General features: G+C 38.9%; 1 protein-coding gene across 1 annotated transcript in view; it reads left to right on the top strand.

The window, feature by feature from the left end:
- Positions 1–22,373, top strand: part of RRAS2 (RAS related 2) — a 51,915-nt gene extending 29,542 nt beyond the window's left edge. The window contains exons 2-6 of the mRNA XM_027852636.1: positions 10,374–10,461; positions 13,072–13,174; positions 13,382–13,490; positions 19,342–19,460; positions 20,896–22,373. Of these exons, the coding sequence (XP_027708437.1) occupies positions 13,107–13,174; positions 13,382–13,490; positions 19,342–19,460; positions 20,896–20,983 (384 nt within the window). The 5' untranslated portion in view covers positions 10,374–10,461; positions 13,072–13,106 and the 3' untranslated portion in view covers positions 20,984–22,373. The remainder of the gene's footprint in view (positions 1–10,373; positions 10,462–13,071; positions 13,175–13,381; positions 13,491–19,341; positions 19,461–20,895) is intronic.
- The last annotated feature ends 1,473 nt before the right edge of the window (positions 22,374–23,846 follow it).

Here is a 23,846-nt window from a genome sequence, read left to right as displayed (position 1 = left end):
CAAGGTCTGTGCCAGTTTAGCGCAGACTCTGCCAGCTCCTACCAAACAACAATAACGAGTGAAACTTGGCAGCAGACTACATCTGTTTTCCGTGGATCAGCCTAGCCAAATTTGATGGTGGTGCAGTAGCTAGAGTGGTCGACCTGTAGTCAAGAAGACTCATTTAGTTTCTCTTCAGAGATAAAGTGTTCTGAATCGTCACTACAATCCAACTTGTTTTATTCGTTAATTCAGTTTGGAGGGGGCAGTTTTTAGCTTGTGAAGACAAATGACTAATTTGTATTGAAGAATTACATGCGTTCAGTTGCTGAAGCACATTCATTGTTCTAGTTGCTTAACAGGACAGATTTAAACTTATATAAATAAGATAAAAATGAGTCATACTTTAATTGAAAATTGGAAAGTATGAATATTCATTGGTTGCCAAGTTACCCAAATTTCATTTATATGATTCATAATATTTCTATATTTAAGATATAGGTAGAGGAAAAAATTTAGGGTACTGTTATCAAGTAAGCTATTCAAAAAGTAAGAAGAGTGATTATTGACCAATGTTTTCATGATTGGTTATTCAGCTGTAGGATAATTGTTTATCTTTCTTCCTTGTAGCTGGTTAAGCCTTTGCTTTATTTCATTAAACTTTGTACCATGGTAGGGGGAGGATGACAGGAGTTGAGGAAAGGATATAAAACCAAATTGATCACCCTTCCTCTCATAGCAACTATGATCAAGTTTTGGGAATTCGAATTACCAATGAATTTCAATTATCCCTGTTGCTCCCCTTTCTTTATTTGCACAAATAGATTGGAATTAACCATGTGGAGAATTAATCATCTTTGAAATATTAACCATTTTACAGGAACTTAGCTCAGATGCCACCTGTACATGAAACTTTGATTTCTCCCCCACTCCCTAAAGTTGGAAATCTTTCCTTAGACTTCACATAGTGTAGCACTTGATATCTCTATTAGGCTATACTCTTTTACATTAGTGATTATTGTATAGTTATTATAAATTGGGATCCTACTAGACTAAGGGCAAGAAACTGCATCTGATGGACTGTGTAGGTGGCCTTGAACAAATCATTTCATTTCTGGGAGGGGGGGGGTCTTAGATGCTTGTTTCGGCTATAAAATGAAGGGGCTGGACTTGATCTTTGACTTCAGTGGTTAGAACATAGTAAATACTTGCTTAATCATTGTCTACTGAAATATTAAAGTCTTGTAATAATGCTGCCCCTGGGGGACATGTTATGAGATGTCTTATAATGAACCCCATTACTTACCCTGATATTGAATTCTGCTCAATAGTGAAGTAGATAAGACCTCATTCCAACTGGTCCTGTCCCCAGGGCCCCTCAAACTAGCTTAATACTACTAGTACTATACAGTTCAGCTTTGGAAATTAACTACTGTTAAATTTCAGTTTTTCTATGGGAGGAAGTTCCCAGCTCTAGCAAGATCACAGACTTTTGGAACAACAGTAAATTTGTGAATTGAATAAATTGAGAGGTGCCTGTATTCTTCATGCTTTGCTTTTATTGACTAGATTTGTTCCTAGTCTGTGCTTACTAAGTGGCTGTGTTTAATGAATAACTGTAAAAGTAGGTTTTTGTGGCTTTGACTAGATGGTGGTTGAGGTCCCTTCCGACTCATATTTTGTCATTCTGAAAAGCACTGTTTGTCACCAAAGTCTTGGTGTAGTTTAAACTTATTAAAGCTGTATTAAAATTTTTGGGACAAGTTATGTATCAATGTGCTAAAATGGTTTCAGATGTAGTACCTCGGGTGTGTCAGTTTAGTTTAAATTATGTAGAGTTCATGAGACACAAGTTGTCTTCAGATGTGTCCCAAGTGGAACACAGTGGCCTGCATCCTTTTGGACCTTTTTGGTGTTAGAGCAGAGAGAGAGACTAATTCAAAGAAGGAAGGTCTGAAAGACCCTGCCTTACGTTCTTTTCTGTGCATGGAAAGAATACTCTCCCACGGCATAACTCAAGCAACTCCACCAATCTGTTAGAATGTGAAACCCCAAGAATCTTAGTTTGGCTAGCAAACATTTGATATGAGATTGTAGGGAACAAAGGGTCTGTGTGACCTGGCAGCTGCTTTTCAAAAGTGACATAAAGAGGAGCCTGACTCTCATTCCTGCACAGCTGCCAGGAGAGGAATTTGCCATGATTTCTGGTGTAGTGAATAGTCTTCTAGCATACAGTTAGTTTAAGTATTTCATAGAATCTTGAAAGGTAAGAGGTAGAAGGGGGAATCATCTAATTCACCTCCTCTTCTATCTCCCCTCCACTACTCTTTTTACAAATAAAGAAATGGAGACTTGGGATTTATCCAAAGTCAAGTGGCCAGTAAGGGCCATGGTTCCAGGTCTTCTTATACTCCGCTGCCTCTTGTGATGATGTGAGAGAGATGCAAAGCTGAGCAAGAGTACCTCAGCCCTTAGAGACCCTAGTCTTGTAAATGGATTTTTATTCCCATTTTACAGATGATGAAACTGATGCTCAGGGACTGTCAGATGATTTGACTTGTCCAAGGTTATTTTGCTAGTAAGTTGCAGAAATAAGACTTGAGTCTAGGTTTTTTGTGCTCTTTCCAGGTTATTGTGCTGTGTAAGCTAGGCTGGTAAGCAGTGAATGTGGGTGAATCCTAGGATTTTACAATTTATTTGGGGAGGGAAGTTCTGTACATTTTATGATGATGGGTATAGAGCCAGCTCCTCATTTTAGAGATAGAGAAACTTGAGACTCAAAGGGGCTAAGTGACAAGGACACTGTAAAAAGACAAATGCTAAGTGAGTGGGGTAAGGGCTTTAGGAGTTCAGAGGAAGGAGAGATTCACTTCAGGTTGGATTAGATAAGGAAGCTTTGCAAAGAAGGTATTATTTGGGCCATATCTTGAAGGATGGGAAGAATCGGGTTATCTAGGGAAAAGAGAAGTAGCATTCCCAGCGAGAGAAAATCACATAGGCAAAAGTGTTCAAGGTCTATTGGGGACTGGAAATGGACCATTTTGGGTGGAGTAGATGGTTTCCATCAAAGGAGAGAAGTAGAAAGGTAATTGGTAATCCTAAATAATTGGGGCCAAAGTGTTCAAGGTCCAGAAGGCTGTACTTCATTTTGAAGATAGGATGATACATTGGACTGGGAATCAGGAATTTTGGATTGTAAGCTCAGCACTCTTACCAATTAGCAATGTGATCTTGGGCAAGTCATTAGAGCTGTATGTCTCACTTCATTTCTCCATCTGTAAAATGAAGAAGTTAGACTAGATGACTTCTGAGGTTCCTTCTGTGTCTCTTGAGCTGGGTAGTGATGTGGCAACTGCAGTATTCTAGGAGGATTAATCTGGCAGCAGTGTGTAGCGTGAGCTGAATGTGAAGAGACCATTTAGGCTATTATGATGGTCCAAGTGTGAGCTCATAAGGGTCTGGTGTAGGATGGTGGTAATAGAAAATAAGGAATACACTGGAAACCTTTGGAAGGGATATGATTTGCACATGGATGCTAAGTGAATTATGTGTTCACTTGGATTGAATCAACAGGACAACTTAAGCCCTGGGTTTGGGGAATAAGAAATCGTATGGCTTGGGTCTCAAGCCTGGGTGACAGGAAGAATTGGGTAACTAAAATTAGGAAGCTGGGAAGCAAGAGCCATTCGGAGGGAAGATAGTACATTTTGTGTTAGACATTGAGACGGTGGCGTTCACGTGAATGCAAACAGGCAGTAGACAGGAAATACAGAGCTACCCTGGTCAAAGTCTGTGTGTAGGGAGCACTGTGTCTGAGTCGAAGTTCTCTGTTTTATTCTCATTTGGGCTGGACTTACGATTTCATTGGAATAGAGAACTCCTGGTGAAGAAAAGCCCTCTCCCAACGCAGGTCCACACTTGCTATGTAATTTCTCCTCTTCTAGTTTAGAGAGTCGGCTGGAGGCAGTGTAATGGGTCCAGTCACATAGTGAGTGTCCGTCAGAAACTTTCTAACTGCTGGCTTGGTGCCCGTCTTGGGTGCTGCGTTTAGAAAGTATATTGACAGATGCACAGAGGGAAATGAGTAGGATGGTGAAGGGGACTAGAGATGGTGTTCTATGAGGAACAGTGGAAAGTGCTGAGTTTGTTTAGCTTAGAGAAGAGACTTATGGAAGATGTGGTTTCTGAGTATATGAATTCTCTGCTATGTAAAGAGAAATTAAGCAGATTCTGCTTTACCTAGGTGGGTCAAAGACTGAAGAGCAGTGTATCAAAGTTATTAGGAGACAATTAAGCATGAAATACAGAAAATTTCCTCACGATTTAGAGCTTTCCAAAAGTGGAGTAGACTACCTCACGAGGTAGTATTAGTCATTGACCGTTGTTTTCTTATCTGTAAAATGGCAAAATAGGTAAGCATGGTACCGGCCTTTACAGAGTTGTTGCAAGGGTTAAATGAGACAACGTAGGCTATGAAAACTTTAAATTACTATATGAATGCTCACTACTGGTATTGTCATAGTGACATTCTTTGTTTCTGGAGATCTTTGAGTGGAGGCTGGAGGACCGACCACTTATTTGGAATGTTTAGAAGTGTATTCCTCTCTAGGTCTAGATTGTTCTAGTTGCCTTCCCAAAGCCCTTGAACCTCTGATAGTCTGTGATTAGGGCTTGGTAAAAATAAAGAGTGCGGCAAACAGTTATCCATTGGCCTTGTGGAATAATAGCCATTCTTTGTAGAAAGTCAGTTTTATTGTCTAGCTTAACAAGAATTTGCCCAAGTTTTCACACCTTTGGTGCTGTGGCCCACCACTCTGGCTCCCCTCTATGGGCTGGACTCTTATGAGTTGACTAAGGGCAAACTTGAAAGAACAAAGAAATTGCAGACATTTCTGGTTAACCCTTTGTCTGCTTCAGAGTTTAAAAAATACTCAGTGAGGCATGCCAGCAGATTGGGAGAACTTATCATACATTCCTAGTTGTATATGTACCGTCTGAATCTGCTGAGTTGATCAGTGCTCCTGTTGTAGTTTATTTCATCTTTTTTTTTTTTACTGGACCTATGATTTCATTGGTGTGGGGAGCTTAGGTTGGCACCTCTTCAGCAGCTCCGAGTCTTAGAGAACTTCCTGGGACACTGAGAAATTAAGTGACTTGTCTCAGGTCACAGCCACAGATGACTGAAGTGCAGCCTCTCCCCTCCTCTTCTGCCTGTCTCCAGGGCCAAATTGCTGTGCACTGTGCCACAGTCTAGTCATTCTGAATCTCCTTTATTTTACTGTTCACCAGTGCTTCATTGAATTGTGATGAATGACTATAGTATCTCTTCGGCAATTTTTTCACAGTACCTATTGGTATATTTTTTTTGTCTGATTTGAATTTAGCAATGAAATATGGTTATGGGCTGTACTCGTGCTTTCATTCCAAGATGCAATCGTATGCCAATGCCCACTTTTTTTTTTTTTTGATAGCATAGATTGAGGATGATATAGTGAGGAGAAAGGGTCATGAACCAGCCAGCCTCTGCTCTGAGATCCCATAACCCTGATTCTTGTGTTTCGAAGTGGTGGTTGAGGAGTGAATGAGGTGGGTGGTCTGTGGGTTACTTTCCCCTAGGGTTGCTAAAATTAAAAGACAAAAATGATCAGATCATGACAGTCTATGAGCAATTGTACCATCCAACTTGCCCCAACAGTGTTGGGTTGTAAACTTTTCTTCTTTTTGGAAGCAGAAGACTCCTCATTCTACTATATGCCCTAGAGGCTTTAGTTTCCCTAAATGTAAAATCAGGGGTTTAGATTGAGTAATCTCTAAGGTCCCTTCCAGTGCTAATGAATGGTGACTGCAGCTCAGGGATGGTTTATTAAGAAGTTATAAGTAAGTTTGATATAATGAGTCACAGATCATTTTGATTGTAGAAATTGTTAAATGTACCATCATTTGGGGATTTCTGCTTGATTATATGAACAGTAGCAAAAGTCTGTTTTCTAGGTGGTCAGATTTAATTTAAATTATATTCAGTAGGCTTGGGAAACATTTTGTTGGATTATGAAATGTTTCTAGGCTTCAAGGTCATCTGGCCTGAAAGTGGGATGTTGGAGTAAGAGGAGTTCAGGGTTGAAGAGAGATCATGGTCCTTCCCTTTCCTTTCTTGGTTTTCATTTGATTTTTCAGTGTCATGTACCAGAGTTCTTCATAGCTGAAGTTTTTCCTCTAAGATTTGTAATCCAGCTCAGAAATGGGGGGAACTACAAGTCTTGTATTGAGTACCTTCAACCGGAGCTGCTTTTGTGCCCTGGTCTGCTCTGGCAGTCTGTTGAAGCCAATGAGTCTTTCTCAGAATCATGTTTTTAAATGCGTGAAATAAAATATATGGAAGTACAAAGGAAACCAATTATATTGAAATATAGTTGTCATCATTTTTCAAAAGTTCACAGACTCCTGCCTCAAATAGCATCTTTGCCACCCCAGTATCATTCTGACACTGTCCTTCAGTTTCGGGCAACATGGTAAAGGGGACTTGGAGTCAGAAGTGTTGGCCCTACTGCTTACTATCTCTGGTAGGCCAAGTCACAGAGCCTATCCCCACTAAGCATCCTCTCTAAAATGATAGGATTGGGCTAAATGACCTTTGAGAGGGCCTTTCCACCTTTACCTCCTTATTCAATCCTCTAAAATAGTTTCTCACAAATGACAGGTAGTGTGTAGTCATTGCACCATCTTGTGGCCATGCCTAATTACTGCATATCCCTTCTTAGATGTGGGGCGGGGTGGAGGAATAGCGATTCTGCTCAACTCCCAGGAATGCAAAAGTAACATCAACTTCTTCACATTGGCAAAGTCTCCTAGAACAGGAGTCTACTGAGCTGGCATCTCTCATTTCCCTGGTAAACTCTTCACTTGGTGAGCTGAGAATGTCTTAACAGAGAGCCAATAAGCATTCCTAGGGTGGATTCACTAAAGGGAAATAAATCTATCCTACACCAGTGACCTCTCTCATCTTAAACCTAATCTTATCTCAGCCATAGGATTTGGAGCTAGCAGGTATCTTAGAGACTGCCTTGTCCACTTCTGTGCTTTTACAGATAAAGAAATTGAGGTCTAGAGAGCAGAAGTGGCTTACTTAGAAAACAGTAGACCTGGCGTTTGAACTCAGTGCCTCTCATTCCAAATGGAGCACTCTTTTTACTGCTTTTACATGGCTTCTCGGTTTAAATTTCCCTGTCTGTGTATAGAAGTAGACTGTAAAGAACATTGGCTCTTGCAGCATTGTCCTATCCCAGAAAGCAGGGCATTCCCCACTGTACAGGAAGCATCTGTTTTCCTTCTTTCCCTGCTCTTAGGGGAGCAGCACTGCCCACATTCTCTCCATGCTCTCCACTACGGTGCCGCCCTTTTATATATGCTCAACAATTCTTTTAGCCTTTGAGAAAAACTGTATTTCTCTTTCCTGGCAAAATTGCAAGGGACTTCCTCTTTATTAATGAGCCCTGGAATAAGTCAGCAGATCTGGGTCATAGAACCAGCAAGAGGTGAAACCATGGGGCAGCTAGGTGGCGCACTCCTTGGAGTCAGGAGGACCTGAGTTCAAATCCAGCCTCAGACACTTGACACTTACTGGCTGTGTGACCCTGGGCAAGTCACTTAACCCCGATTGCCTCACCAAAAAAAGCAAAAAAAAAAAAAGAGGTGAAACCAGGACTAGAATTCGAGTTTTCCCACTAGGTTACCCTTAACTTCTATGAACCTAGGTTTGAGTTTGCTACTTATATAATGATATACTATGTAATTATGTATATAGTTACGTATTTAAATACTTTAGCTAATAGCTTCATGGGAAAAAAAATTCATCTTTTAGTAGTTAACCTTCTTGTGATGAGCTTTTGTTGCTGTTTAGTTGTGTCTGACTCTTCATGACGTTGTGGACCATGACACACTGATACTGTCCATGAGGTTTTCTTGACAGACTGGAGTGGTTTACCATTTCCTTCTCCAGTGAATTAAGGCAAATAGGTTAAGTGACTTGTCCAGGGTCACACAGCTAATGAGTGTCTGAGGCTGGATTTAAACTCGGTCACACAGCTAATGAGTGTCTGGGCTGGATTTAAACTCCGGTATTCCTGATTCTAATCCCAGTGCTCAATCCACTGAGCTGAATAGCTGTCTCCAAGCTGTGATAAGTTTACCCAAAATTAACTAAGCTGATGCTCAGATTGTAGACATACCTATTAGTGCCAGGCCCATATCTTTGATGTCTTTTCAGCCCGTGGTAGCACCTGCCAAACTGGCATAGCCTTAGAAAACTCTTCACCTTTATACCTGGATGAAGTGTATCAGAGGACGCTGTGTATTTGAGTGTATCTAAGGGGTGTACATATCATTGTATTACAGGAGGGACATTTCACAGCCCCATGAACAGTGCATAAGTGTGCCTGTTTTCCCTCAGTCCCTCCAACACATTTTTCATTTCCCTTTTTTGTCTACTTTGCCTATCTCCTAGGTATGAGGGGGAACATCAGAGTTACATTATTTTGCAGTTCTCTAATTATTAATGATTTGAGCTTTTTTAAAATATAGCTTGATAACTTGGATTTCTGCCTTAGAAAACTGCCTCTCCCTAGATTTCAGAGCTCAGAAAGGATCTTAGAGATCATCTAGTCAGTTGACTCATTTTACAGGAACCTGAGGCTTCTAAAAAGGAAGGTCTTGCCCTAGGTCATATAGCTAATTAAGTAGCAGGAAAAAAATGAATGCTAATGCTAACTGATAGTGCTTTAGGATTTACAAAGCATGCTCTGTGCATTAGCTCTTGAATCTTCCAACTCTGGAGAGTAGGAGTCCATTTTCTTTTTAGGTAATTGGAGTTAAGTGACTTGCCCAGGGTCACACAGCTAGTAAGTGTCAAGTGTTTTGTCTGAGGCCGGATTTGAACTTAGGTCCTCCTGACTTCGGGGCCGGTGCTGTATCCACTGCGCCACCTAGCTTCCCCAGGAGTCCATTTTCCATTGAAGGAAAGAGGTTCTGGAAAAGTTAAGAGACAGCTAGGAAGATGGAGACAAAATTCAGCCCGCTGCTGCCAGAGGCTGTGATACTTCTGTGCTCAGGAAAGTCCAACTGCCTGCTTCCCCGAGAGTTCCCACCCTAATCTCTGCCTTCTCCCACGTATTCCCAGTGCTTTCCATTGAGCTTAACTTAAGACTATTGTCTTTTAACTCATGTATATTGAGGATCAGGAGAAGTTAGTATTTATCATCAGTGCTAAGAATGAACAGAGCAAGAGGAGAAAAGCTAAGAATTTGGTTTGACTGTATAAAAGTAACCCTAATGATAGTCATTTACATAAATCACTTTATCATTTATATTGAATTGTTATATAGCACAATACTAATTACACATATTATTAAACATGTCATATTAACATTTATAAGTTGATTACAGTAATAAACCATTTATAGATACTCAGTCTTCATAATTTGTTCCTGGGGTAAAGCTCACAATTCACACTAGCTCAGAGTTCTCTCACCAGTTGCTCCAGTTGCTATTTGTGGCCCTTACCTTACCAACACCTTCTCTACTTGTGTTCTTCATCCCTTCTCCATGGGTTTGCCCCTTCATATATTAACTTCTCTGAAGAGTTCCAGGAATATCTGGTAGTCCAGTTTGGCTGGAAGGAGGAGGGAATAAAAGGTGGGAAAAGAAGGTTGAAGTTAGATTGTAGGGGGCCCTCAATGTCAGGCTGAGGAGTTTGTCTTTTATCCTGGTGGTCACTGGGAGCCACCGAAGGCTTGAGGGGATTGAGGAGGGAAGAATGAAATGGTCAGATGTGTTTTAGGAATGTGAATTTGGCACCTGTGTGGAGGATGGATGGGAGATGAGAAAAACTGGAAGGAGACACATGAGTAGATGATAGAAAGTCCAGGTGAGAGGCCGGATGGGTAGGTGTGTAGGAGGTTTTATGGAAATAGGCTTACACTGGGTGACTGGGAGGATGTATGGGAGAGCTTTGAACAGAAATGAGGAAGAAGAAGGGCAGGCTTGAGGGGAGGGATGGCTTTCTTTTTGAACATGTTTACCTTGAGATGTTTTTGGGATGGGGGTGTGTGTGTGTGCACGCGCGCGAGTATGCAGCATGAGCACCCAGGCTGGGTAGACATGTTGCTCTGTAAATTGATACAGTGGGTGTTCTCTTTTATATATATATACAAGGTGATAATCATTCTCCCAAAATGGAAAAGATAGAAAAATCTCTTTTTCACAGGAACAGGAGACAGATGGATTTTCTGACACATGGGATGTTGGGTAGGAGTTGATAAACAAAATTGTACTGTACTTGAGTGGTACCTGGTGCCTATGTATATATAACAAATAAATTAATTATAAATTTTTTTTTGCAGTCCTATTTTGTCACAGATTATGATCCAACAATTGAAGATTCATACACTAAACAGTGTGTGATAGATGATAGAGCAGCACGGCTTGATAGTAAGTAATTTCATGTCAATTTTTATTTTTTTAAAGTGTATAAAAGCTTCTCTCTTCTGCAGCCTTCTTGCAATACCTCCTTCTCATGGTGTGGAAGTGACTCTGAGCTTTAGGATAACCTGCCAAACTAGAAAGGATTGAAAGGACTTGGCAGCAGACTGTGTGTCTTCTGACTGAGAGCCATCTTAACTAAATTCAGAGGACTCAGCCCCCAAGGCCTGCAGACCATTTATTAAAACATAGAAGGGCTGTGGTCCATTTTTGTGGTATTCTTAAAATACTGAACTGTCATAGTTTAGATTAAGGAATCAGTTACAGAGTTGGAAAGGACCTCAGAGGTCCAGTCCCTGCCCAAATCATGATCATCACTGACTAGTGGTCATCTACCCAGTTTCTGCTTGAAAATGGGAAACTCAGTACATCTCAAAGCATGCATTTCTTTTTTTGGATAGTTCTGCTAATAAGTTGAGCAGAAATATGTCTTTTTTTTTTTGTGAGGCAATTGTGGCTAAGTGACTTGCCCACAGTCACACAGCTATTGTGGGTCTGAGGCTGGATTTGAACTCCTGGTCCTCCTGACTCCAGGGCCGGTGCTCTATCCACTGCACCACCTAGCTGCTTTCAGAAATATGTCTTTATAGGGCCAAGGAGAATAAATCTGCTTCTCCTATATGATAAACTGTTAAATATTTCAAGACAGCTACCATTCTGTACCCTATCTTGGCTCTGCTACTCCCTCCCCAAGTCTTAACTAGCTTCAACATCATGATCTCTGTCTGAAATGTAATATGATCCTCAATACTGACATAATAATTGTAGTACTGATTCTAGACTCTAAAAAAGCTGTTTTTGCTAGTCAGGTGAGGTTTTTTCCCCCACGGGGTGGGGGAATGCATGGTTATAACTCACACTTTAAAAACTGTTCTCAACCTTAAAAGCTGAAATGAACTCTGTATGACTAGAGGATTCATTTTATGTGTTACATAGTGGATTAGAATTCCCAGCTGTAAGGCTGTACTGGACCAGTACTTTTGTGACTTACTAAGCTTAGTCAGATTTATTTTCATAGAGAAGCATCCTAATTTAGTGAAAAAGAGGACTTGGAGTCAGGAGACCTATGATGACATCCTGATGTGTTACCTTCCTCTTTAGGTTGTGAGCTCCTTAAGGCCAGGGTCTGTCATTTATACTTCTTTGTATCCCCCAGGGCTTCGAGCAGTGCCTGGAACATAGTAGGCACTTAATAAATGCTGATTGAATGACAACAATCCTTACTGACTTTGTGACCATGAATATGTTGCTTCTTCTCTGAGCTTCAGTTTTCATCCATAAAATCTTGTACCACTTAGTTTGGAGTTGTGAAGAATGCGCTTTGTAGACCTTAAATCACTGTTTATATGTATTACAATAATTTATTAGTCACTGTATTGCTTCTTGAGGGCAGCTAGGGGGCGCAGTGGATAGAGCACTGGCCCTGAAATCAGGAGGACCTGAGTTCAAATCCAGCCTCAGACCAAACACTTGACACGTACCACCTGTGTGACCTTGGGCAAGTCACTTTAACCCCGATTGCCACAAAAAAACCCCTAAAAACTATATTGCTTCTTATTCTTCAGAAAACCTGAACTGTATTCCTATATGCCCTTGCAATTTTGGGATATGTCCAAAGTTCAGGAAATCCTCGATTTCATCCATATTGGTACTCCTTCCACTGACATAGATCCCAACCTCTCCATACCCTTAGTTAGATGACGTTTGGTGGTTTTGCCAAAAAAAAAAAAAAAAAAAAAAAAGACAAAAAAATCAGTATCCTGAAACCTATATAACACATCAAGTCTGTCCCTGGGCCTCTACTGAAAGCATTCCTGCCAGAGGTTGCCCAATGCTGGTAGCATCACCTTTCAGAGGCAAGGAGGCACCAGAAGAACCCTTAATGGAGAGTCTATATTGGAAGCTTCATGATAAATAAGAATTTCCCAGGGAATTTGCTAGTATCTATTTATTCTTCCATCAGAGTATGATTTAAGGTTTGTGTATTTAGCTTCAGCTGATCTACCTGTTCATTTTTATTTTTTCCCCCATGGAAACTAGATACTAAACCAACATGAATCTGATAATTTGTTTCATATTTCTGAAACTGCATATAGAATTAGCACGTATTTGTCTTGGTCTCTTGAGACCAGAATATTAAGAAAGAATGGGACCCTAAAATTCTCATTGGTAGCAATTTTTTCATGTCTCTGCCTGCAGATTGGGGTGTGCTGGAGCCAGCTTGTACCAGCTTATAAGAATTTATTGTTAAATTTTCATTGTATATATCACGCCTTAGAAATCCACAAATGCTATAAGTTGGGCCTTAATTTATTCTTTTGTTGGTTGTCTAGACTGAAATAAGTGATACTAAATCTAAAAGTGTGCTGTGCCTTTTTGGCAAGCTGATTTTTAAATACTTAGCAGCATACCACTGCTGCAGATACACTATTCTTGATTTGGTGGAATCCTGCTAGTTGTAATAACCTTTTTTCATTGGGAAGCTTTTGGTAGGGCAGGGGGGATGTCATCGTTAAAAAGTTGCATATACAACTATGTCTTCATTTTATTTCTGTGTAGTTCTGGACACTGCAGGTCAAGAAGAGTTTGGGGCAATGAGAGAACAATATATGAGGACTGGAGAGGGCTTTTTGCTGGTTTTTTCAGTCACTGATAGAGGAAGGTATGTAAAGGTATTACGATGTTAGACCAACAAGATGAGTCCAAACCTGCTCTTTTGAATCATATTTGGATTTCTTTTTTTTTTTTAAAGCCTAAAGGATAATTTTGAGTGTGACAATGGAATTTATGAATTACTATGAATGATATTGTTTAATGTACCATCTGATGGTTAGTTACCCAACAGTTTCATTTGTATTTTTAATTTTAGCTTTGAAGAAATCTATAAATTTCAAAGACAGATTCTCAGAGTAAAGGACCGTGATGAGTTTCCAATGATTTTAGTTGGTAATAAAGCAGATCTTGACCATCAAAGACAGGTAAGAAGTTTCATGACTATTGTTATCCCTAGTCATGTAATTGGAGTGAAGATAAACCCAAGTATGTGTAATTCAAAGAGTTTGTACCTCACACTTTGAAAATACTAAGTTTGATAATGTCATAAAAGATATATACATCAAATAAGAAAAAAGAAAACAGACTTTTAGAAAATTTGTCATCTTTCATTGTCATTCATTTCATTAAATTATAGCATGTGATTGGAACATTGACTGCATGAAAAGTTGTACTACTTTCCATCATCTTGTTTTTCTTCCCCCTGCAATAATGATCCCACCTCCTCTGGTCACTGAAGCCCTGAGAAGTGAGGTGTAGTCTCTGATTGGGAGTACAGTGCCCTATCCACTACAACAATATTGACTTACTTACAGTTTCTGCCTTTGTGGGTTCTGTTAAAAATGGTTATTCTTTGATTTTTGTGTGTGTTGATTCCTTTTAGGCCTATAGCTTATGGAACTTACACATTTAAGCAACATTAGTGAAAATCTTTGTAAATAAGTGTGAACTATGATTATTATTGTAGTGACTTTCTCACTAGAGATGTAACCAGAAGATTCATTTAAGATGGAAAGATGGTTTGCAGGCTCTCTAGCCTGAGAGAGGGAGAATAAAGAAAATGAAGTAGTTGGTTTCATTGTGTATCCAAACACTGGGCCAACTCCCCTCTCAGGCTTCATGAGGAGGATAAAGCAGGGATACTTAACCTGGGGTCTGCCAACTTGTTTAGTTTTTTTAAAAATGGTTTTAATGACTATTTCATTATGATTGGATTTCTTTGTTATTTTATGTATTATAAACATGATTCTGAGAAGACTGTTAAAGGAGACTATGATACAAAAAAAGATTATGAACCCCTGGCATAGATGGATAAACGTGCCATGAAACTACCAGAGGAAGCAGCATAGTGTAGTAGAAGACATTTGAAAAGAGGTGAAGAGAGACCTGGGTTCAAATACCAGTCGACGCTTCGGAGCTTTCCTCAAGCCCTGCTCATGCAGCTTCTTTGAGGCTTCAATTCCTCATCTGTAAAATGGGGATGGTGATACTGGTCCTGCTACTTTAAGGGGTTGTTAGTAGGAAAATGATATAAATTTGAGCTTGATGTTCCCAACAGCATTGATCGCTAAAAATCAAAAGCAGCACAGCAAGCATGCGGAATGGAAATCTGCCAGTGTTCTTCCTATATACTGGTCCACTCTCATTGGCAGTAATAAAGGAACCATTGCACTCTGCCACTCCCCTTCTCAGCATATCTTTTGAAGTGATGAAGGTGAAGTCAGAACAAATAGCTATTCTTCATACGTACTTACATGAAAATGTATTGAAGCATCCTGCCTTCTTAAAATCTCTAATGGATTCCAAAAGAATGGAACACGTCAGACAATAAACAAAAAGAGAACCAGGATGACATTCCCATGCTTATTTAATTCTTACCTACTATAAAACGCTATACTGGTAGTCTCTGTGAGCATCAGGGACAGCCTTTGTAAAAACAAGGAAGGCAATCCTAAGCCCCTTAATGTTACAGTGAAGGCACTGAGGCCTAATGAAATCAAGTGATTTGCCCACAGTCATCAGGACCTCTAGCTCCAGAGTTGCACTTTCCCCACAGACCATGCTTCCTCCTAGCCATCCTGTTTAAAACCCACATTAAGATTTCCTATTGATGCTGCAGTTCTCTAAATTCTCTTGTTTGCAGGTGTTGTAATATTTATTTTACCAAGCCCTGGAGCTCCACAAAGCTTTCTTCAATGAAATCTGCAGTAATGTGAAAGATAGTGGTTTAATCATTTACACTGGCAAAACAAAGTGAATAAAAAATGCATATTGCCCACATGATGGTCTGCTCTTGGATGGCAGCCGATTGAATTAGGCTTTCCATATGTGTATCTTGGACAAGTTCTACAGATGCATAATGAATGAGCTGGGCCCAGAATGGAGGAGGAGGAAAAGGCCACACAGTGCTTTCAATGATGCCAAACTGCCTGGCATTGGAAAAACTCGTCTCTTTAGTATCAGTATTCTCAGTGAGGTGCTATTCTTATCCGTCATGCAGCACCATAGGTTCATAGTTAAACTTGACAAATAACCCAAAGTACAATGGAAGGAAGCATAGTTAGGTGTAAACAATCTATAGAATAACAGCTCATGCAAAAAAGTCATAATAAAAGACATTACTGAGGTGTAGTCATGTAAGGAGAGGGAGAGACAGCAGATGTAAAGTCTACTGAATTTTTATGGGAATACCTAAACAAAAATTACACTGAATAAGAAGCTTGGGGAAGGCTTAGAATCTGCATTGGTAGAAGGAGTAGCCATGCTCAGAAAATCATGGAGCCATCAAAGCAAGATAATGTGTGTAGATTTAAATCTTTGACTGTAGAGGTCCCTCACATAGCTCTTTTTACTAACCTCAGAGATCCCTAATGCTGAGAGAGAACCTGAGACCTTCTGGTGAGGAACTCTGAGTATCCTATTTTGCAGATGAGAAACCTAAGTCTCAGAAAGGGTAGGTGACTTGCTCAGGATCACATATCTAAGTGTCAGAATTGAAATTTGAACTTGGGTCTTTTGACTCTTAAGACCAGTGGCAAGGTCTAAATCTGCCATTTACCAGCTGTGTAACTTCTCTGGTCCTCAATTTCCTCATCTACAAAAGAAAAAGATTGGACTAGATAATTTTTAAGTTCCCTTGATCTGGATTAAATTCCACTGCTGATAGGCTTTTTTCCCCCCTTTTGGAGATTGTGGTTTCATCATCCTGTTTAATTTAAAAATTTTTTTATTTTTGTTGTTATTTAAAAATGTATTCACTTAACAAAAAACCATTTCCACATGTAGTAACCCATAAAAAGATAACTGTATATGAATATAGAAATTTATTACATTTAGCTTGCTTTCCTAAAAAACAATTAGGTAGGGGTGTGTGTGTGTCTGTGTCTGTGTAAATAATTCAGCATGTTACTTTTCAAAGCTGTCCTTCTTTGTCACTTTTTTCTTCTGAACTTCATTTTTCTAAATGTGCATTTTCTTTTAAATGCTGCAGTGGCATCTTTCCTTTTTTTCTTTTTCTTTTTGACACTATCATCCCCAGTTGTCTCTCCTCCTTAAATACCTTTACCTATTACAAAGAAGAAAGCAACCTTTTTGACATGTAAGCAGAGGCCCCCGTATTGGTCACGTCTGAAAGTTATGGCTCCTTTGGCATTTCAGTCTCTCAGCCTCTGTCAGGAGCTGGGAAGTGTCCTCTGTCCTCTGAAGTTGTGGTTGGTCATTATATTGATCACAGTTCTTAAGCCTTTCAGAATGGGTTTTTGTTGTTGTTGGGTTTTTTTTTTTTTACAGTGACATTGTTGTTGAATAGCTTATGTTTTCACATCACCTACATTCCCAGTGTATCCTTTCTGCTCCCTTTCTCAGAGGGCCATCCCTTATATAGTGTCCCAAAAATCTCAGTGTGGTTTTAAGCTTTAATAACTTCAGATGAACAAATAGAAACTTACATTTTAAAAAAAAAAACATGTAAAAGGTTAATTATTTAAATATTGATGTGTTTCTTATTAAAAATTCAGCGTGTAACTACTTTCTGCTATATATCACTCTAGTCAATTTTTGAACTTTGTTTAAAAAAAACAAACTATTGCATTTGTAATCCAAACCTTGCATTTTAAATCCTAAGCCTCATTCCGGAGAATGAGGTTTTCATGTAACCCCACAAGGAAAAGTCTAATGAAAATAGATCAAGTGACTGAGGTGGACACACAAGATCCTCTCCTAATAGCTACTAACCAAAAAATGTCATCCAAAAGCCTTTGTATATGCAATGCATGCTGAAAGATAATAAAAAACTTATTATTCAAAATTCTGAAAACTAAGTACATGTAAAATAATTTGAAATAATTAAAATACAGTGGATTTTTTTTGGTAAGTTTGTAGCACTTGTGAAGTTAATAAAGCTTAAAACTGCACTAATACTTTTGGGACACCTTGTATGACCAAGGAATAAAAAAGGAAAAAAAAAACATTCAGCAAAACTAGCTAACACATAGAAAAAACATGACATCATCCACAGAGTCCCATACCCATAGTCCCCTACTTCTGGAAAGAAGAAAGGGGGGGGGGTGACTTCTTCATTTTTTATTTGGATCCAAGTTTGGCCACTATAATTTTGCACTGAGTTTCAATTGCTTTGCTATGATTGTTGTCTTTTACATTGTTGCAGTCATTGTAGTGTGTCATTCTCCTGGTTTCTATTTACCCCATTCTGCACCAGGTTCATGTACGTTTTTATGCTCCTTTATATTCATACTATTTACCATTTCTTATGGCACAGTAATATTATATTCATGTACCATGACTTGTTTAGCCATTCTCTAGTGGATGGGCATCTGCTTCATTAAAAATTCTTTACTATTACAAAAAGTGCTGGTATAAATATTTTGGTGTTGATTGGGTCTTTCTTGTTATCATTGATACCCTTGAAGTATGAAAGGTATCAATATTTTAAGTCATTTCCTTTATGTAATTTCAAATTGCTTTCTAGATCATTCTGTTTATTAATAGAAAAAGTTCCATCTGCCTCTAACCATCAAAATTCTGATTTAAGGTTAAAAATATATGTGATTCTCAGCTACATCCAGAAAGCTCCAAACATTCTATCCAACTAGTTAATTGTTTCATCATACCATTCCACATTTTCTGATACAGATGGTGCTTTTTGCTCACCATACTTCATCATTGGCTTCAGTTGTGTCTGGTCAGAACAGAATAACTAAGCAGTAATGTTCTTAAAGGGTTAGTCACACCAGCAAGAAATAAGTGTGTGTCCAGGGGAAAGATCTGTTAGTATGCTTTTCCTGATTGCATGATTGAAACAGCTAGTGATAAACTTTTGGCTCCTGTGGATTAATAGATGCTTTGTCAACTGGAACTGGGGGTCAGAAGCAGTTATATTTTTTTCCCCCCTTTTCTACAGGAAAGGTCAGATTTGAACTCTTCTGTTCCTTCTCTCCATTTTTCACACAAGCACAAAGAGAAAGGAACAAAACTGCAAAAGCCTAACAATATGGTACTTGGGACTTAAAATCCTTTGCCCTGGGGATGGAACAAAATAAAGTTTGATAGCGTTAGGATGGAGAACTATTACTTTTATACTGATGTGTTCTTCTTTCCATATCTTATTAGGGTGTAATTTGGCACCTAGGTTTTTTTTGTTTGTTTTTAAGTTGTATTTTAAGACAAGGCACGTTTAAAACCTAGGGGAACTGGATTAAAATCCTAACTCTGTCTTTATTATCATAATTTTCTTCATCTGTGAAATAAGAATGGACTAGATGGGCTTTGAGGTCCCTTTAAATCTGTGATCCGATGATTATCTTCATATGTCCTGGTTTATAAACTCAGAACTTCAATTAGCAGACAAATATGAGCAACAGTGGTGCTGTACTTGCTAATCTGAGCCAGTCTACCTTATTTGGGTGTCATTTTCCTTATTTGTGAAATGAGAGGGTTAGGTTAGATTAGATGGTTTCTGAAGTTGAATCCAGCTCTAAATTCTGTGATTACACTTTGGTAATTTGGTGTTCTCCTTATCAGTGAAAACATCAGCCTCCCTAGACTTTTCCTTCCCTCCTGTAGTGAAAAATGGGTTATTTCCTCCCTAGGAATGGATTTTAAATCCATCTAAATCCATCCAGTTGTGAGATGGATCTGAGAGTTACTGTCTCCTCTGACTTGTGCCTAACAGCGCACAGTCTATGGGGGTGAAATAAAGCAAAACTAATGTTTGTACTTCTCCTCAAACATCCCTCTGAAGGTCACTCCTCATTTCAGGTAACACAAGAAGAAGGACAGCAACTTGCACGACAACTCAAGGTTACATACATGGAGGCATCTGCAAAAATTAGAATGAATGTAGACCAAGCTTTCCATGAACTTGTCCGGGTTATCAGGTCAGTCCAGTGCCTTCTCACAGGGCTTTACTCTATGATTCATATTTCTATTTTATAGTTTTTTAGTTGAAAAGATGAAGTTTCTTTTGTACTTTTTACCAAAAGAAAGCAAGAGTAGTTTGTACTCAGCATCCTTTTGCTGAGCATTAAATATTCCTGATAGGCAAAATTTAGATTTGTCAATTTTTAATATTTCCTATAATTATATAGGATAGGCTTTAGATTATAGGGAATGACTAGAACCCAGAGAAACATAGAATGTTAGACATGGAAAAAACCTTTAAGATCATTTAATTCCAGTCACATTTTGTAGATGAAGAAACTAAGGCCCACAGAGGGGAAATAGTTGGCCCTTAGATCAAGGATGCTGATTATTAGATGAGCCACAGTTAGAAGCCAGGTCTCTTGGCTCCCAGATATAATGAAAAAGTGATGTAGTCAATCCCTGGGAATTTGTTGGGTGGGCATGATTGCAAATTAACCCCCAGAAATTTTTGCTTTAATGTTATTCCTGTCGGAGTCTGATATACTGGATCTATATATGGTTCAAAGCGTAAAGAGATGTGTCTCTCCATTTAATCAGTAGATAAAATGATAAGTACTGTATATACCATCCCAGAAAGTACTAGAATCAAGCTAGTGAAGATTGCAGGACTTCAAGAAATGGCAACAGTTGTCAATGCATTTTTTCTTACTGTTAATCTACCTTTCTTTTAAAAGGAACATATTAAAAGAGGATATGTTAATATATATTTCTGGGAGTTTTGATGGAATTGGGTTGGATGAGACATGAAAAAGTTGTTAAAGATTTGAGAATGACTTTATATCTCAACTTCCAGTTCCCCTAAACACCTAAGGTCTCTGTCAATCTTTATATTTGGAAAGAAATAATACATTTTGCTTACTTAATTTTCACTACTTTGTTAGAAGATCTTCAGCCATTTTAAATTTACTGTCATCTCATAACCCATAGTTTTCACATAGAGGTTACAGAAGACCTGGGTACTGGTCTAGACATGCCACAGAGGGTTGGTCTGAATGACCTCTGCAGTGATTTCCAACTAGAATACACCGGTTCTGTGCTGCCTTACCTACTTAATCTTACCTCCCACCTCAGAAGCTGACCTCTATGAGTCTCTCTAGAAGTATGAAGATCAGTCTTTTTGATGAGGCTGAGTTAATTTTTCTTAACACCTCCTGCCCTTCACCCCAGTGCAACTTGGTTATTTCTCAGATGGTGTCCTAAGCTAGTGTTGTACTTAGCTCTCTTGTACTCTCTGGTGGTTATGTGTTTCTGGTTCACCAGTCTCAAAGTTTCTGGTGTCCAGTGTATAAAAGGTCCTTTTCTTTCCTGTTTTTGTTTGTGCCAAAATATCACACATTTGAAAACCCTCAATTAAAAAAAAAAACCAACTTTTTTTTTTTTATCTTACAGGAAATTTCAAGAGCAAGAATGTCCTCCTTCCCCAGAACCAGCAAGGAAAGAGAAAGACAAGAAAGGCTGCCATTGTGTCATTTTTTAAGAATCCCACGAATCTTAGCTGCCGACTGCCAGAAAAAGCCCTTGTCTGCTCCTTTCTTCCCTCCAGTTTACATCCTGTTGGGTACCTCTCTAGCCTTATGCAAGCATGTCCTTGAAATGGCCACCATGTTAGCCTTAGTCCAAGAAGCTGGCTAAATCCTGGCCTGGAAGATGATGGTGATGATGTTGATGGTTTTATCAGTCATATCAGGACAGACTTAAAGAAAACACTAAGGCTGCTTCTGTAAGACCATCCAATTACTTTTTTTTTTTTAAGCTAGACATCTATATGTGTGTATACACACAGACACACACAGACACACACACATAGACACATACAATTAATATGATTCTATAAGGGCTTACACTCATAGTGGGGATGAATCAGCCTTGAGTCCCCAGTTGTTTTCCAAGTTGAAATCATTGTATGCAAAATGATTAATTTTTAATGTCTGAGATCACATTACCTACTGTCATCCTAAATCAAAACCTAGGGAGTTTTTGTTGTGGGTTTTTGTTTGTTTTGTTTTGGGAGAAAATGTGAATTAGCTTTTTTTGCCCAAGAGAATAAAATTTGATTTCAACTTCAGTTAGCCTTAAACCTACTGAAATGAGTTAATAAAAATGAGGTGTTTTGGACCTCATGGATCACTGTACCTTCTGGTTTCCAGTGGCCAGAAACACCCAGCCATCTACTGTATTTTTTCCTATGTGTCCAGAACAGCTATAGGGCTCTTACTACTCCTACCATTGTTGTTGCTGTATGGCTAATGATGGTGGTGTTCTCTGTGGCCAAATACTTGGGCTCATTCTGGACATAAGCATTTCAGTTTCTTAGGGAGTCTTTCTCAGCCATTTATTTGAGGGGGGAAGGGGGTCAATCAATCATTCGTGTCTATCTTCCTTTTTGAGTGTTTCTGGATAAGGGATTCAAGAAAACAAACTGTAGGTTTTTTTTTTTTTTTGATGTAATATAAAAAAAAAATGGAATTGATCTTTCCGGGGTCAGAGATGACTAATGTTTTTGCTATATACTTTTATACATTATTTTCTTATCAAACTAGTTAACAAGTATTTTTATATGTTTGTAAGCCAGTATGCTTTCACAGCATAACTTGTGTATATGTAAAGATGAGTATTTAATTCTCACAGTTCACTTCTAACTGACACACAAAAGCAAATATGGAAGCTGCAGAAACTGTGGTAAAACTCTTTATTTTTTGGGCTTTTGCAGGGCCCACTTTTGGCCAGTCACATCCCTGCCCAAGATATTATCACAGGTACAACTCCCAGGATGTGGATCTCAAAATCACTTTTGGTAGCCCTTACTGGAGACTGACCATTTACATGAAGTATTAAACTGTACAACTCTTAACTGACTCTTTGTTTAACTGTGGATGGCTTCTGATTTTTTTTTAAAGTTTTGTGGATTGTGTTTAAACAATTCAAAACTATGCTCCCTGATTTTGAGATGCTAAGTGGTGGTATTGCACAATCACTGCTCTACCGAACGTGTACAACAGCACCACAAAGTTGATAAAGTAAAGTATATGCCCTTGTAGAGCTCTGGGTGCTAGAATTAAAGAGAATCTGTTATGACAAGGTGACTGCTGTGCTGCCCATCTTATTTGGAGGTTGGGGAGCAGGGTGGGTACAGAGGATGGAGCAAGAGTCATGCTAAATTCATTTATTGAATTGTAGCCATGATTTAAAGGAAGCAAAAGCTTTCTCCACTTGACTACCAAAAAGTAGCTGCTATTTAAAAAAAAAATCATTCCTTCATAGGCATTCATCACTTCTCAGAGCTAGAAGTTCCTTAGAACATCTTAGGTTGGCAATGAGAGAATATCTTATACATTAGTTATTCAATGAGTTATATATTTTTGTGTTTTTTAGGTCAAAATGGTTCTTATTTAAAGGTCACTTAAAATTTTCGTTTCTTGTTGCCACATAGACCAACATGGATCCATGACCTTATTGATGGGAATACTTTCTGCAGTGGTACATATCGCTACCCAATCCTGTGTATAACTTATACATGCCCTCTTACAAATTCTCCACAGAAGTTCCATTCACTTTATATGTCTTAACATTGTTTAAATACTAATGAAGCATAACTAATGGCTAACCTTTGCTTTGCAAAGTCAGAAGGTTCTCCGATGAAATCCTTTACATGCGTTCTCCTGCCCCACTTCTTCATTGGCCATGCTCACTTCAGGACTTCTGAATCTGTGCTCTAATTGATACTGGTAACCCCTGCAGTAATGCTGTCATTAGATCAGTGTCCATCCATATATTCTCATGCTTCTGATATATATCATCTGTCCAGCATTCTAAAATTTTTCCCTTAAGCCTTTAAATGCCTCGTGGGTAGATTTTTATCTATTTCATGGATTGGCATGGCCAAAGAATCACATATAGACCACTTTGAAAATAGTGAGCCCTTTCATACTTGGTGGAATCTTCCAGGCATAGGAGGACCATCTAAGGACTCTAGAACCCTTCACATGTCAAGGCAGCAGAGGAAAACTTTCACAGAGGTGTCTTAAATCAGAACATTTGATACATAAAAAACTAACTCAGCCAATTTAGAAAGAAATCTCTTGCTTTACAGAATAAATGGATGCTAGCAAAAGGGAATATAAAACAAATCCAGTGTTTTCATGGACTTCATTATATAATCAGGGGCTTTCCAATGTAAAACATCCCCCAATTGTAGGCAGTTGAAAGTGCTGGATAAAAGAGGGTTTTAGTGGGCCAATCCCAGAACACATCCATTCTGTAGTTAACCCTTCCCAGCATCTTTCACCATTGGATCATGTTACACACTTTGGAGTTCCCCTCACTTTTTTCACATTCTTTAG

The sequence above is a fragment of the Vombatus ursinus genome, unplaced genomic scaffold (assembly GCF_900497805.2).
Source record: "Vombatus ursinus unplaced genomic scaffold, bare-nosed wombat genome assembly UNPS02009770.1, whole genome shotgun sequence".
Classification (NCBI taxonomy): Eukaryota; Metazoa; Chordata; class Mammalia; order Diprotodontia; family Vombatidae; genus Vombatus; species Vombatus ursinus.
This window is presented reverse-complemented; position numbering and strand designations above follow the sequence as displayed.